The 15407-nt window shown below is 43.9% G+C and overlaps 1 protein-coding gene across 1 annotated transcript in view; it reads left to right on the forward strand.

Moving 5' to 3' along the window:
- Positions 1-4628: 4628 nt before the first annotated feature.
- LOC147896457 (ribonuclease E/G-like protein, chloroplastic) overlaps positions 4629-15407 on the forward strand; it is a 94432-nt gene continuing 83653 nt past the window's right edge. Inside the window, exons 1-4 of the mRNA XM_087381283.1 lie at positions 4629-6708; positions 12714-14111; positions 14672-14989; positions 15069-15110. Of these exons, the coding sequence (XP_087237409.1) occupies positions 4960-6708; positions 12714-14111; positions 14672-14989; positions 15069-15110 (3507 nt within the window). The 5' untranslated portion in view covers positions 4629-4959. The remainder of the gene's footprint in view (positions 6709-12713; positions 14112-14671; positions 14990-15068; positions 15111-15407) is intronic.

Raw genomic sequence — 15407 nt, forward strand, 5'->3', positions numbered from 1 at the left:
ATGAAGAGCAATGTACTTCTAAAGTCAAGAACTTGCCCTTCAAGATCCAAAAGTATGAAGATCATAGAGAATTTATTGTTGCTCCTCTGCAGGATGTCGACATGATCCTAGGCAAGTCTTGGAGGTATGATTTCCAACCATCTATTGGTGTAAGGAAACATACTTGTACCTTTCAGCACCAACATACAAGGATCACCTTAAAAGGTGAGGGAGATATTTCCCATATGCTGCTCATTTCTCATACTAGAGCAAAAAAAGAGTTACGTAAGGAAGTGAGTTGTAGTGTGATATATGTTAGGGAAGTGAAGGCCGAACATAGTGATCGGGTTCATCATCAACATTTAGAGTTCCTTAAGCAATTTGATGATTGATTTGCTAGTGATGATCGACATGAGTTGCCTATCTCTAGACCTAAAGATAATACTATTGAGTTGATTCCAGGGTCCTCTCCTCCATGTAGAGCTCCCTATCAAATGAATAAGGTAGAGCTAGAGGAGGTAGAAAAGCAAGTTGTGGACTTGCTAGAGAAAGGTCTAATCAGGCCAAGTAGTTCACCTTTTGGGGCTCCAGTTCTTTTGGTGAAGAAGAAGGATGGAACCTTTAGGATGTGTATTGATTATAGAGCCCTTAACAAGTTGACAATTAAGAATAGGTTTCCTATACCTAGAGTTGATGACTTGTTAGACTCCTTGAAAGGTGCCAGGGTATTCAACAAATTGGATCTAAAGTCGGGATATCATCAAGTTAGGATGAGGGAAGAAGACGTGCATAAGACTGTCTTTAGAACACAAACATGACATTATGAATTTATAGTTATGTCCTTTGGATTGACTAATGCATTTGCTACCTTTTGTAGGCGAATGAGAAGAGTTCTTCGACCATACATAGGCAAGTTTGTAGTTGTGTTCTTTGATGATATTTTAATTTTTAGACAAAATGAAGAAGAACAAAAGCAACATCTTGCACAAGTGATGGAATTGCTTCGAGAGAACCAACTCTTCCTGAATATAAAAAAGAGTGAGTTCTTTAAGAAGGAAGTAGAATATTCAGGCCATGTCATCAATGAACATGGAATTCAGGTTGATCCAACTAAGGTGAAAGCTATAAAGGAATGGCCTGTCCCTATGAATGTACATGAACTAAGATCTTTTCTTGGTTTATGTAGCTATTATAGGAGACTCATCTTGAATTTCTCTAAGATTGCATCACCACTTACTGATCTACATAAGAAGCAATCAATGTATCACTGGGGTGATAGACATTCGAGTGCCTTTGAGAATTTGAAGGTTGCTTTAATGACTAGCCCTGTGTTAGTTTTGCCGAATTTTGATAAGCCTTTCTTTGTCATATGTACCGATGCTAGTCGTACATCCATTGGAGCCATACTAATGCAAGAGGGACATCCTGTAGCCTTTGAAAGTCGAAAACTTCAAAGTGCTAAATTAAAGTATAGCACGTATGAGAAGGAACTATTAGCCATAGTTCATGCCTTGAAGTTATGGAGACATTATCTTTATGGATTTGACTTCAAGGTTAAGACAGATCATCAGAGTATTAAACATTTGTTTTCTCAACCAATAATTTCACCTTGACAAATCAAGTGGGCAAAATATCTTCAAGGGTTTGAGCAACCTGAGTTAGAATATCAACTTGGTAAGGAGAACATAGTTGCAGATACACTAAGTCGTAGACCGAGTGTAAACTATGTCTCCATAGTAAGGGAAGAACCTCTTAGTGCGATGAAGGATGCCTACAAAGGTGATAAAGAATTTGGGACTATCATGATGCGTTACTTCAAGGACAAGGTGATTCCTTAGAGGGATATGCAATTCATGATGGGTATCTTCTTAAAGGACGTTTCATTTGTGTACCCTCCACTTTTAGATCCCTAGTTTTTGAAGAGATGCATAGTAGTCCCTATTCTGGATATAGAGGTAATTGATAGAATTGATAGATATTTCAATTGGTCAGAATTGAGAAAGGATGTAGCTACTTTAGTCCAATAGTTCTTAACTTGTCAAAATCCTAAGAGTGATCATGGTAAGACACTAGGATTACTTCAGCCATTACCCATACCTAGTGAGAGATGGGAGCATATTACCATGGACTTTGTGTCAGGATTTCCAAAGACAAGGACACAAAATGAGCAAATCCTTACCATTATAGATAGACTTAGTAAACAGGCCCATTTCATTCCATGTAAGAAACTGCTTTGGCAACTGATCAGTTTGCTGAAGATGTGCAAGAAGTATTTACATAGGTTAAATCGCATATTCAGCGAGTTCAAGAAGTGTACAAGAAGTTTGCGAATAAGAAGCAAAAGGATGTACATTATGAGTAGGGAGATTGGGTTCTTTTAAATATTGACAAAAGGCATATAAAGACAATCCGAGGAAATACCAAGTTTGTAAAGCTAGCAGTAAAATATTATGGACCTTTCCAGGTTTCAGAGGTTATACATCCAGAAGGAACTCCAACATCATATAGGTTGACATTGCCTACCAGCTAGAGGATGAAGAATGGTTTCATGTTAGCATCTTGAAGCCATTTAAAGGTGAACTACCAGTGAGGCCTATTGAAGAAGAAGCACCAAAACTTGAAGATGGGGTAGAATTACTTGTTTCGGAATGAATACTATTCCACAAGGTCAGGAGTATTAGGAATAGACAGAGATCTTGATATTTGGTAAAGTTTAAAGGATATCCTATGGAAGATGGTCAATGGTTCGATGAAGATCACTTAAAGGATTACCCCGCACTTGTTGAAGATTATTTGAAGGCACACAGATGAGGACATATGCTTCTCTAAGCAAGAGGGCATGTCATGACATGATTATTTGTATTAGATCCTAGTGGATCATTCTAGGGAATCTGGCGATTACCCTATGGTTGTAACATTGTAAATTGGCCAATTGAATATAATAAAATATGCACGTATGCATTAGGTCCTAGGATGGTTAGGAAAGGATAGCATTGTGCATGGGTATTGCATTAATCAATGGTAGGCATAAAGGGTCATAGACTAAGGGTAGAATAATGGGGTATGCCCAAGGGATGTGATCCTAAGAGGCATGAGGGTTGCACCCTCTCGTGTCATTCATGGTGTGTGAGTATGGGCATTTGCATGCATATGGATTGTGGGGCTTATGTGGAGCATGTAGAGAAGAGTCTAGCAAAAATACACTCACGTGGGCACTCCTTCCATCCCATTTGGAGGGCCAATCTCTCTCAATTGTTGCATCATCTACACACATTTGCATTCCTGCATTCAAGTATGTGACACTAATTCTTTTTTTACGGCGGTAGGCACCCTAGGGAGATGTTTGGGTTTTCTTACACCCTCTTGAGCCACGTGTCATGAATCGAAGCCCTTGATCTGGTTTCATCTTATGCCCTTGATTTCATTTGATGTAAAAGTTAAGCTTTTGACTAAAGCACTAAAAGCATATAGGTGCTTTTCACAATAACAAGACTATATGAACGTTTCAAACCTATTTGATTTGAAGAGATGGTCTACTTGATTTGCAATTTTGGGCTTATTGGCATGTGAAGCTTTGGAGAGCCTCGTGATGACCTGATGCTCTACTCTCACAAGCCTAAAAGCTCGAGTGATCAAACTCCCATTTTCTCGAGGTTGGAGAGGCACGTAACGTTAGCTAAATGGAGAGTGAGAATGTTACGTGCTCTACTTTAGACTTCCTCTAATGATAGTTGTCTTTTTGTGTGTCCAAAGTCTACTGAACGATCTTAGAATGTTGGTATCATCCTACTCAAGGACACAGGCAGATCCTCTCAAGGTCACATTGGCAAGTTTTCGAATATTGTCTCTCGATGTTCGACTAGGATTACGACTATTGACATTCAGGTAATATGCTAGTTTCTTATCCATTCGCTAGACTTACCCTCAACATTTATATTCTCGACGTTATCTCGACACCCAAGGAAGGGCCCATTCCCTCGGATTATAACTCTTTGGGAAAAAAAGCGCGCTGCCTTCCCACCCACACTATGTGTGGTTATAATAATTATATATAATATAAATATTTTTCAATTACTGGTCCATTCAAAATTTATTGTTTTTAATTTGAATTCTTACAACATTCCTCTTGTCTAATGCATGTTATCGATGCGAGGGAGTAAGGAAATCCAAGATAGATGCAAGATTGATGACTACACCTTTATTCATATGGTTGTAGTCCATGTGACAATATCGTAAAAACTGCAACGAGGATCGGTTATTGCATCGCCTTACTCAAGCATTTGTTGGACTTCAGCTTCCAAAATATGGACATCATTAAATTCACCTGACATTTGCACGGAGGATCGGGTCCTAACGGACCATCTGTCACGTCTCATGTCCACTATTTTACTCATTCTCTTTTTGGAATGTCGTGGACGGATAGGTCTTACTAATGAAATTGGGCTCAAGAATCTACGCCAGTTTCACTCAGTCGTCCATATTTTCCTCACAACATCTCGAGTTTCACTCGAGTCCTCCATACTATTCTCTCTGAGAGCGAGGTTTCCTCCCTCCTTTTCCTTAAACAATTGATAAAATAGAATCATTCAGCGTCAATTTCGAGTTACTAATTACTAGTGCAAGATTTTACCAAAGGCAATCTTTTGTGAACTTCGATTAAGGGACACATTCTTTTGTGAAAAATGGGGCTCGACGCGCGAAAGAGCAAACGCTGCTGCTGAGACGGTCTGTCTTTCACTGCTGCTTGCAGGAGCGTCAAGGATGTCTACAAGGGCATTAAGAGCAGAAGAGCTGCGAGGCTGCTATTAGGACATGTGTACAAGTGCTGTACAAGGGAGCTATATGAGAGAGTTCGGACAACAGAAGCGTGAGCAGGATGGACGGAAGAACACAGAGAGCAGGAGCCGGAGCGAGCTTTGAGTGAAACCCAGGGCGGCAGCAGGAAAGACGAAATGGTCTTAGCTCCTTGCTGCCACAGCTATGGGTTCTTCTCATGCCGCTTCTTTACTCTCCTGCCTTTGCGTCTTGCATCCCTTAGACAAATGCCGCTCGGAGTCGCTTTGCTTCCATGGCTCGGTCCTGGACTGGAAGCGGAGCAATTGCTTACGTTCACCGCAACATCTGACTGACAACGCCGCTACACATCGCCTGTTTCAGCTTAGGCCTCGTACTTTCGGTGAACGAGCGGATAATTTTACACAATCTGCCGTTCCATCAGAGGAAGTCGATGAGGCAGCAAGGAAACCGAAATCTCGTAGGAGTCGTCGAAAGCCTACAAAATCGGGAGATGAAAGCGGACAACAGTCGGAACCAGACCAATCTGTGGACCTTGAAAATCATGCCGTCTGGAAAAGGGGGGAAGCTTCTATTTCAAGCAAGGAAATTAAATCCCACGACTCGGTGCTGAGCAGCCAGAATTCTGACGGCACTGCGGAAAACTCTGCGGGATCAAAGACAAGGAGAACGAAAAAAGAATCTCTTTCAGTCAGTACAGAGGTTAGGAGCGTTACCAACGCTGAAGATAGCTCTGACGAATGTCTTCATGGCAATCTGATTACTTTGGCCACCAATTACAGCTCGAGCGGTGACGAAAACTTTGAAAATTTTATTGACGGAGATGCCGCAGATGTGGTTAAAAGGGGCAGGAAGTCTAAGAATGCAACAGAAAAAGCAGGTCGCAAGCCTCGCAAAGCGGCAATAACCGACAAGACAGACCTTCTGCTTGTAGGGTACGTCGAAGCACTGCCCATGGAAAGCCCAAAGATTTCGGAGTCCATTGAACCTGCAGTCTCGATAAAGGAGAGGCAAATTAATTCTCTTCAGAGCGATGAAGCTTCCAGGTGTGATATGAACAACGAGGGTGCTTCACATTTCGAAGATATGGATATGCAACTTATGGCAGAAACTGACAATGTGCCAGCAGCACCGGGTTCTTTGCTTGGATTTGCCCACGAGCAAACGGCTTATTATGAGACGCAACCTCGGGACCAAATCTCCATTCCTCAACCTGATGGAGAGGAAATATCTAAGGTTGGCAGGAGAAGGGCCCGGAGGAAGAGTAAAGGTGAAGGGCTTAACCTGGATGGAAGTCAAAATGTTTCCCTGACTGAATCTTTTGACACAAGTATAACGAGTGAAAAGGATGGGGATCTGAACACAGAGCGAGAACATGGTAGCAGAATCCAAGGACCTATAGTTGACTCATTGGATGCTTGGGAAGGTACAGCCCAAGAACAAGCTCTTGGTAGGATGTCCAATGCAGAACCACAATTTGCAAACCCTGAGCACATGGATGAAAGAGAAGCTATGGTGCAGGCGGAGTTGGACACCATTTTGACTACAGAGCTACATTCTGAAGATGAACATGATAAGCAAGCAAGGGAAAGAAAAGTGCCAAGAGCTTCAAAGAGGAGCAAGGGCCAGAAGACAGAAGGGGAGGTGAAATTTGGGCGATCACAAGATGAAGCACCTGATAAAGACCCTTTGGAGGGGCAGGAGGCTACTGTCAGGTCTGATGAATGCATCTCTAGCGTCATGGAGCTGAAGGAGAAGTTGGAAGATCAAATGTGTGTAGTCAGGTGGCTTGTGGAAGCACAGTTAAACTCAAATCAGCTACTTTTTGTGGTTGGGGGAAACTCTTACCTAGGTGCCTGGGATCCTTCACTAGCCATAGGATTTTCTGTCCCTGAAGAAATGGGTCAGCCCAAGGTCTGGCACGCAGAGAGTCAGGTTTCATTTCCCTCTCATGTCTCTTCATGTTTCTTCTGTGTTTCATCATGTTTTTCCATGTCTCTGCATATGCACTGCTATGATGCTTGGTGTTGGATGCTTGAAGACCAAGGTAGTCTTCTTTTCCCTTTTTGGTTTCCATTTGACTGTTATTTCTTAATTCAAGGTAGTGGGACATGTTAATGACTAGTAGTGGTACTCGGAAATCCATATCCTTTGTTGGAAATAGGATAGAATCACTCACACCTCACTCCCGATCTATCTCATACAACACTCAGAGATAGGGAGAGAGATAGCAAAACTCAAACATATTCCTCCACAATTGTGGGCAGACAAAAGCTCAAAAGATGAGCGTGTACAACAGCCAAGTGAAGCTGACCTGCATCCCAATGGGCTTTCTTGGGTGTGGCGGAGAACTGACAGAGCAATCCAACTGCGTAGGAAATATCTGGGCGGGTATTGGGAAGGTAAAGCAAACTCCCCACCAAGTGTCGATACAATGATGAATCAACCGGTTGAGATGGATCACGCACACTCATTCAGACCAGTTTCCATGGGAGTCACAGCTGCTTTGCAATTTTCCATCTGAAAGCGTTTGAGCAGTTCCCTGCAATATCTCTCCTATGACATAAAGATACTGCTCTTTCCCTGCTTCACCTCAATCCCAAGAAAGTAGTGAAGTATGCCTAAGTCAGTCATATCGAACTCCTCCATTAGGAGTCTCTTGACCTGAGCAACCTTCGTCATATGATCCCTAATAATGATGAGGTCATCCACATAGAATCAATACCAGCTTCAAATCTCCCCTTTGTGTCGAGATAAAGATTTGCCTTTGATGGACTCGCTGAAGCCCGATCTTCTAAAAGAAAACATCTATCCGCTGGTACCAAGCTCTGGGGTCCTGTTTCAGCCCGTATAAGGCCTTCTTCAGTTTGCAGACTTTTGATGGGGATCCTGGGATCTAAAATCCTGGTGGCTGTGCCACATATACCTCCTCCTTCAGGGTACCATTCAAAAATGCAGACTTGACGCCCATCTGAAAAATAGGCCAACTGTGATGAGCAGCCAAGGCAATGCTGTCCAAATAGTCACCATCCTAGCTGTGGGTGTGAAGGTCTCGTCGAAGTCAAGTCCTTCTGACTGTGCATAGCCTTTCACCACCAATCTTGCTTTGTACTTGTCCAAGCTCCCATCTGACTTGAACTTAAGCTTGTACACCCATTTAGTCCCAATGACCTTCCGCTTGGTTGGTTTGGGCACTAAATCCCAGATGTCATTTTTTAAAATGGCATCCATCTCCGCATGCATGGCTTTCTGTCATTCTGGTATATCCTTCGCTTCTTGGAAGGAACGGGGCTCCGCAAGCTGAGCTACCAAAGCGTAGTTCATGGAGGGAGTCTTCATGTTTCGTTGAGACCGTCGTGCTCGGGAACTGCTCTCGGGAATGTCCGTGACCCGTGAGTTTGCCAGAGTCTTCAAATACCGTTGAGGTGGCTTCTACTCTGTTGGAGGTGCTTTTGATGGAGTTACTGGGGAGTTGGCTCTGGAATGGCATGCTCCTCCTCCTCCTCCTCCTCCTCCTCCTCCTCCTCAAGGTCTTCAGTCGGCTCCACCTCTCAGATGGTGACCTTGGGTGGGGGTAATGCCGGAAGTTCAGGATCCTCTTCTGGAGGCTGTGGCTCGGACTCCTTAAAGATCGCATCCCTATTGATAAGGATCTTCTTCTTTTTCGGGTCAAAAAGGCGATAGGCCTTGGACTCTTCACTGTATCCCACAAAGATACATCTTCGGCTATGGGGATCAAGCTTTGTCCGCTCGTCTTTATGCACATGCACAAATGCTTTAGAACCGAAAACTCGTAAATGAGATGTTGTGGGCTTCTTACCATTGCAAGCTTCATATGGAGTCTTGTCATCAACAGCCTTGGCGTTGGTTCAGTTGAGGATGTGAATGGCAGTGTTCATGGCTTCACCTCGGTAAGCTTTCGAGAGATTCCTCCCTCGCAACATGGTCAACCCTGTCTCTGTGACGGTCTTGTGCTTCCTCTCAGCAACTCCATTTAGCTGCGATGTGCGAGCTGTAGTGAGTTGATCCCGTGCTTCTTGCAGAATCCATTGAACTCGGTAGAAGTGAATACTCTCCCTTTGTCAGTGCGGAAGGCTTTGATTACCTTCCCGCTCTCCTTCTCTACCTGGGCCTTCCAATCTTTGAATTTCTCATAAGCTTGAGATTTCTTGGCCAGGCAGAATACCCATGTCATGCGACTGAAATCATCCACAAATACCGTGAACCTGCGAATGAATTTGTCGACATTAGGCCGCAGATGTTGGCGTGAACCAACTCGAACGGCTTCTTGGCCCGTGATGAGGCCTCTTGTGGGAACTTGTCCCTGTGTTGCTTGCCTTCCACGCAAGCCCTGCAAACACGATCATTGCCTGCAATCGGTGGAAGTCCATCCACCATCTTTGTCTTTTGCATCTCGGCGAGCGTGCCATAGTTGACGTGACCGAACCGCTTATGCCACAATTTGGATCTGCCATGGTCCCCGTGCACCAATAGAGCGTTGAGCCGATATAGCCCATGCTCCTCGACACCTTGAGCCACGACCTGTCCGTTTTCCTTGGATGTGAGAGTGACTTTGCCGTTGTCGAATAAGACCGACATATTGTCCTTGTCCATCTGGTAGACAAACAAAAGGTTCTTGCACAAATCCAGTACATATAGTACACTGGAAATCAGCTCCTCCTTTCCTGCAGTTGTGATGAATGGAATACTACCAACACCTTTCACAGGGCATGACCGGTTATCCCTCACAGTGACCTATCTTTCATGGTTTTGAACCACTCCTTGTTGGACATGTGCTTTGAAGCTCCATTGTCCACATACCAACCTTCCTCTTCTTCACTGACTGCATAAGTGGAGCATTACTCAGTGATGATGAAGAGAACGTCGGTCGTGACTTTTGCCGATTCAGTTTTTGGCTCCTCCTTGGACTTGGACTCCTTCTTGAGACCTGCCTTTTTCTTGCGGCACTCTTTAGTAGAATGACCAAGCTTCTCACAGTAGAAGCACTTCATCTGCCTCTTTTTCTCTGCATCCTCGGTCTTGCTTTTGTTCTTGGAGTCTTTGAACTTACCCTCGCCGGGCTTGTCCCTTGCCACGAGAGCCTTCTCGTCCGATTGAGTAAATAGTTTTTCCCGAGCCTCTTCGTGCAATAGTAAAGGGCCAAGCTCCTCAAAGGTGAGAGGCTTGGTCCTTTGTCTTGTAGTAACCGTAGTCACGAAACTCTTTAAACTTCGAGGTAGCTTGTGTAAAGTCAACAATGCTAGATGACTTGCGTCTACCTTCTGACCAACTGCTGCGAGCTGGTCCCTTACCACCTTGACTTTTGTCAGACAGTCATGAACATTGTCTGCCTCAGTCATGTCCAGATTGTATAGTTGACGTTGGAGCATCAGAATTCGAGATGTGTTGTCCTGATGTTGGAGCATCAGAATTTCAGATCGGGTAGCTCGGCCCATCTAGTTTCCCTGACTCTTGGAAGTTTGGGATGGTGAATGAGAGGAATCTGGAGGAGGAGGAAGAAAGAGAAGGGGCTGAAGAGGCAACAATAGAATATTTGTCCTCCATCCTTGCTGTAATAAAGAACAACAAACTGTAAACTGAATTTGCAGTGGAGAACTTGACCACGCAGCAAACCTGAGTGTCGATTGGAGTCGCCTACTTGCTGAGGTACTCCGATCTAGAGCTATAAACCTTGCTCTTATACCATGTTGGAAATAGAGGATAGAATCACTCACACCTCACTTCCGATCTAGCTCATACAACACTAAGAGAGACGGAGAGAGAGATAGCAAAACTCAGATATATTCCTCCACAATCGTGGGCAAACAAAAGCTCAAAAGATGAGCGTGTACAGCAGCCAAGTGAAGCTGTCCAAGATGCTGAGCCTACTCCTCTCCCTGTGCGCTTGCCTGTGCAAGGCTTTCTGTGCAGGTGATGAGAAATGAGGGGGGGAGAGGGGGCCTTTTATAGGCCCATTGCACCGACCAGCAGGGGGTCGGCCCCCTGCTTGCAGCACCGACTTCAAGGGCCCCTCCACTGACCAGGCTGGGCGGCTTGGGCCAAGGCCTATAAATAGGCCCATGTGCCCAGCACATGGGCTGCTGATGCAGTCTGTAGGCCCCGCCCATATCTGCTCCATGAGGTGCCTAGAAAGCCGCGCCACTTTTCCTTTGCTGCGCAGGTTCCAGCCAGGTAGGTTTTGTGCTCCTTTCTTCCCCTATCCCCCTATAGTCTCCTGCCCCCTTGTCCCCTCAAAACGGGGGCTCACAGGTGGGGCAGTGACTTTTCTAACATCCTTGACGTTGATGGTGCTCTTGCACAGAATCAGCATAACCAACATGCTGAATCTCTCCACTGTGGTCAAACATATCATGTTTTCTACTCACTATAGTGCTCCCCTGCCTGCTATTTCACTTCAGTGCTCCCCTGCCACGGCGGCGATGTGACAAGGAGAGTCCCTAGAACTAGTTAGCTCGATAAGTTTTCCCTGGTGGATAAAATTGAATAGTATGGCTGTGAAAATTGATGTAGTTTTATGTCAAGTCTTTTAGTTTTGGAAGCTTGAAGTAAGCAGTAGAGGGCAGAAGTTCAATGTTTTCTACCTCTGGTGGAATCGGGTCCACATAGTTATCGGGTGGCGTCACGTCATCCTCTGTATGTGTAATATTGCGAGAATCTTGGAGTTTTTGGACTTTCTGGACCAAATCGGAAATGCCGTCCTGAAGTTGAGAAATCTGAAGTTGAAGTAATGCTTCACCATGTTTATTCACTTCAGGGGTCTTTTTTGGACTAGAGTTGCTTATCTCCGGAGAGGTTGGACGCGAGCGGTTCAACATGTCTGAAGTCCCTGTGAGAAGAGCACGAGACTGTGCTCTAGTTTGTACCATTCCTGGAGGAAGATCGTGGCTGCTCTGTGAGATTGCTCATGTTGGATGGGGTAGGTGAGGCAGGATGGAACCACCGGTGGAAATCTAGCAAAGGGGGTAACAGTGGTGATGCCAAAATGGGTGTTACTGCTCATGAGAGGATGGGAGTTGGTTGCAGAGTCCATGGATATGAGAAAGAGTAAGGAGCTGCTGTCAGAAGAGGAGGATATCCAGGAGAAGGAGTGCCTTCAAAGTGTAATACTGTCTTGGGGAAAGTGAAACCTGCTCAGGAGGATATCTGGAGCTGAAGGAGGTGGAGAGTACCGTGGAGATGCTGAAGCTGAGGGGTAAAAGTCTCTCCAAAGATGGAAAGCGAACTCGTGTGGAATATCGGGTTTTGGGTATCTACGTGTCTCGTGAAACACAACTTGGACTGTGTTGAAAAAGTAGTGTAGTTGAGGTGCCTCATGCAGAAGATATAGGATGTGGTCTAAATCACTGGAAGGGCACGCGACACAAAAGACCCACGATGCGAAGGCTCCAAAGTGGGCTGGTTGTGCAACCTGAACATGATATTGAGTGACAGGTGATGCCTGTGGTGACCTTGAAGGTACTGGGGCATTACCAGGGGTTTCCATGTTTTAAAGAAAGGGCTTTCATTTGCTGTAATTTGGTAATGAGCAGCAAATATCAATATGAAAGAGAATCCTTTGAAAAAGAGGATGGAAACTTTCTGCAAACTAAAATGGTTGTAATTATTTTGTTATAATCTTTGCTATGATTGTCTTGCCCTAAACTTGATACTGTTGTCTTTGTTAAAACATACTGGACAGTATTGTTTTGTAATCTTGGGATCTGCTTAATGCCATCTCCTTTACTGATAATTATGTTCTGTAAATTTTTGGTCATGCTTATTTCCACCTTTTAAAGTTGCATGATTTTACTTTTTATGAAAGATCATGGTTTTGTTTGGATGTTTTGTTGTAGAGTTTAGCATTCTCAGATATTTCACCTGCTGGATAACCTCTTGCTTGTGTGTATATGCCTTACAGTTCTGCTTTGAATTCATGGCAGGTGCCGTTTGGAATTGAATCAGAGTATAACTACTTCATACAGGTCAGGGATGGAGGAACCGACTCCATAGTTTGGAGGCCTGGCCAAAGGTTACATCTTGTCATTCCTTCATTCAAAGACATGGCATACAGGGAGGTAACAGTGAAGGACAGTCTGGATTTCAATGTGGAAAATAAGCTTCCAGCTCTTCTATGGGAAGGCTGGTGGAATGAGATTGGATCTCCTACTGAGCTAAGGAGATTCTTGGGTGCTGAATTTGTGACAGAGAAACTGCAACAGGAAGAGCCTACTCATAGCCTGGAGCAAAGCTCCTCTCTAAAGTCCTTAGGTGGTGACATATCTAAAAAAGAGGAACAACTGAAGAAGCCATTGAATGAAGTTTTGATGGAGAGGCAGGATACCTCTGGCTCGTCTAGGCTGGTTAAAGATGCTTTGGTGCCCAGAAAAGTGCAGGCAGGAGACAACTTGGCAGGGCAACTGTCTTCTAAACTGAAAAGACTTATCCAAAAAAGGGTTTTCCCCAGGGAGGAGCCTTGGTTAATGGAATCAATGATTTTGTATGAAAGAAGTGAATTGTTAAAAAAGCCAGAAATAAACTTGTCTGGAACAGCTCTTGAGATTGAACAGAGTCATTCCGCCCTCGAGGAGGCAACAGATTCTACCTTGCCAGCAGCGAAGAAGGCAGATGTGTCTACGGAGATTTTAATCAACTCCTCCAAGTGCACTATGGAGCGCATAGCAATATTAGAAGGAGGGAAGCTGGTAGAACTGTTGCTGAAACCAGTCAACTCGGACATAAATGTTGGAAATGTATACCTTGGTGCTGTCAAAAAGCTACTTCCAGGCATGACCGGTGTATTTGTCGACATTGGTCATCCTCGAGTAGCTTTACTGTCAATCACCAAGAACAGATATCCATATACTTTTCCTCCGATATGTGCTTTGGAACATGAATCGAGTGAGTCCATAACTTGCAATCCGTATGTCAATGATCTTGATGATGTCAGTGCGGATGCCACAGGAAAGCATGAACATGTGATAGAAAATGTTGACTTAGAAGAGGATTCACAAATTGATTTGGAAAATGAGGATGAGGGTGTTGTGGAAGATGAAGAAGTGGAACCTGTAGATAAGATGCAGGATCTAGCATTTACTGAACCCAGCATAGATGCATTCTATGAAGATGAGCTGGCTGTGGCTGAGAAACAGAGGGGCCGTCAGCTATTGCAACTGAATGGGAGTGCAATTAGGCCAATTACTGTAAATTTTGGACAAAGATTTACAAAGTGGAGGAAGGTTGAGGAAGGAATGAAAATAATTGTGCAAGTGCAAAGAGAGCCGCTAGGAAAGAAAGGGCCAAAAGTGTGTGCCTTTCCTCACCTGGCCAGCAGATTTTGGGTGAGTTGATGCCACAATAGACTAATTTTGATGGAAGTTTTCCTTATAGAAATTATTTGCTATTTTCTTCAAGTGTAATTCCTACTATGCAGGTTATCAAGATAATTATATAAGGTGCGAACTGTCTTACTAACAAGAAACGTGTGCAAGTTCTCATCCATGGGGCACATTTCTCAGCTTTCACATTGGGTTATGGCATCTAGCTTATGTTTTCCAGTGGTCAAGCAGTAATAAGAAATGTATTAATGTTTGTTGGGAGGTTTTATTTGCACATATGACACAGGTTATTATTTTTCCTCTTTCAAGAATCAGTCATCCGGTAGTATTCAAACGACCTTACTCTGATAGTTGCTGCTTGTTATTATGATTAGGGGGTGCATAATGTTATAACATTGTTGATGGATGTTTTGACATCAGAAGTATCTTGTTTTGAGCCTGGAATGAACATGAAGGAAGATTCTTCTTTCTTTCCGTTGGTTGAACTGGGCACACTATGTGGAAATTTACCCCTCAGTTTCACTAGGGTATTTGGGGTATAAAATTTTTATTCACTTGGGCAGGTCCTGGGCGTGGGAGGAAAATCAGCAGGTGTTTCCAAAAAAGTCCGAGGTCCAGAACGGAAAAGGCTGAGAGATCTGGCTACTATATTGAGAAAACCAGGATATGATTTGACAGCTAGAACGGAAGCTGCCGGTCAATCACAGGAGGACTTGGAGAAGGACTTTATGCGATTAACAGAGACATGGAAAGATATCATGGAACGTGCAGAAGCTGCAGCCATTGCTGCAGAGAATGGAGAAGATGGTGCTGTGCCTGCTTTGTTACACAGAGCAATGGGTCAATCCTTATCGATAGTGAGGGATTTCTTTGCAGAAAAGGTACTGGCTGTAACTTATTCGTAACGTTACTGTCCACTAATCTACACAGTTTTTGAAGTTGGAACATTTCCTACTACAGGTACATAGAATGGTGGTGGATTCTGCTCAGACTTATCACGAGGTATGTTTGTAGGCTTTCTCTGGAGAGAATGCAGCTTCAATTTTGGTTTACATTTGGTATTTTGATATAAACTTGTGTTTGTAGACTGCAGAACTTGCTAGAATCTACTGAAACTATTGCAGGCAGGGCATATAAAGCCCGCTGATATATTAGGGCAAAGTGGGGGACAATCAACATTTAAACCTCTAATGTTGTGAACTTTATTGTAAATCTATGACTGACAATATGCAGCATTATCAAAATTGGGATTTCTAGTATATATGCTAGTAGTGACATCCATTTTGGCCCAACCACAGG

The sequence above is a fragment of the Dipteris shenzhenensis genome, chromosome 11 (genome assembly GCF_047967505.1).
Source record: "Dipteris shenzhenensis isolate YYH24624 ecotype China chromosome 11, Dip_SZ_1.0, whole genome shotgun sequence".
Lineage (NCBI taxonomy): Eukaryota > Viridiplantae > Streptophyta > Polypodiopsida > Gleicheniales > Dipteridaceae > Dipteris > Dipteris shenzhenensis.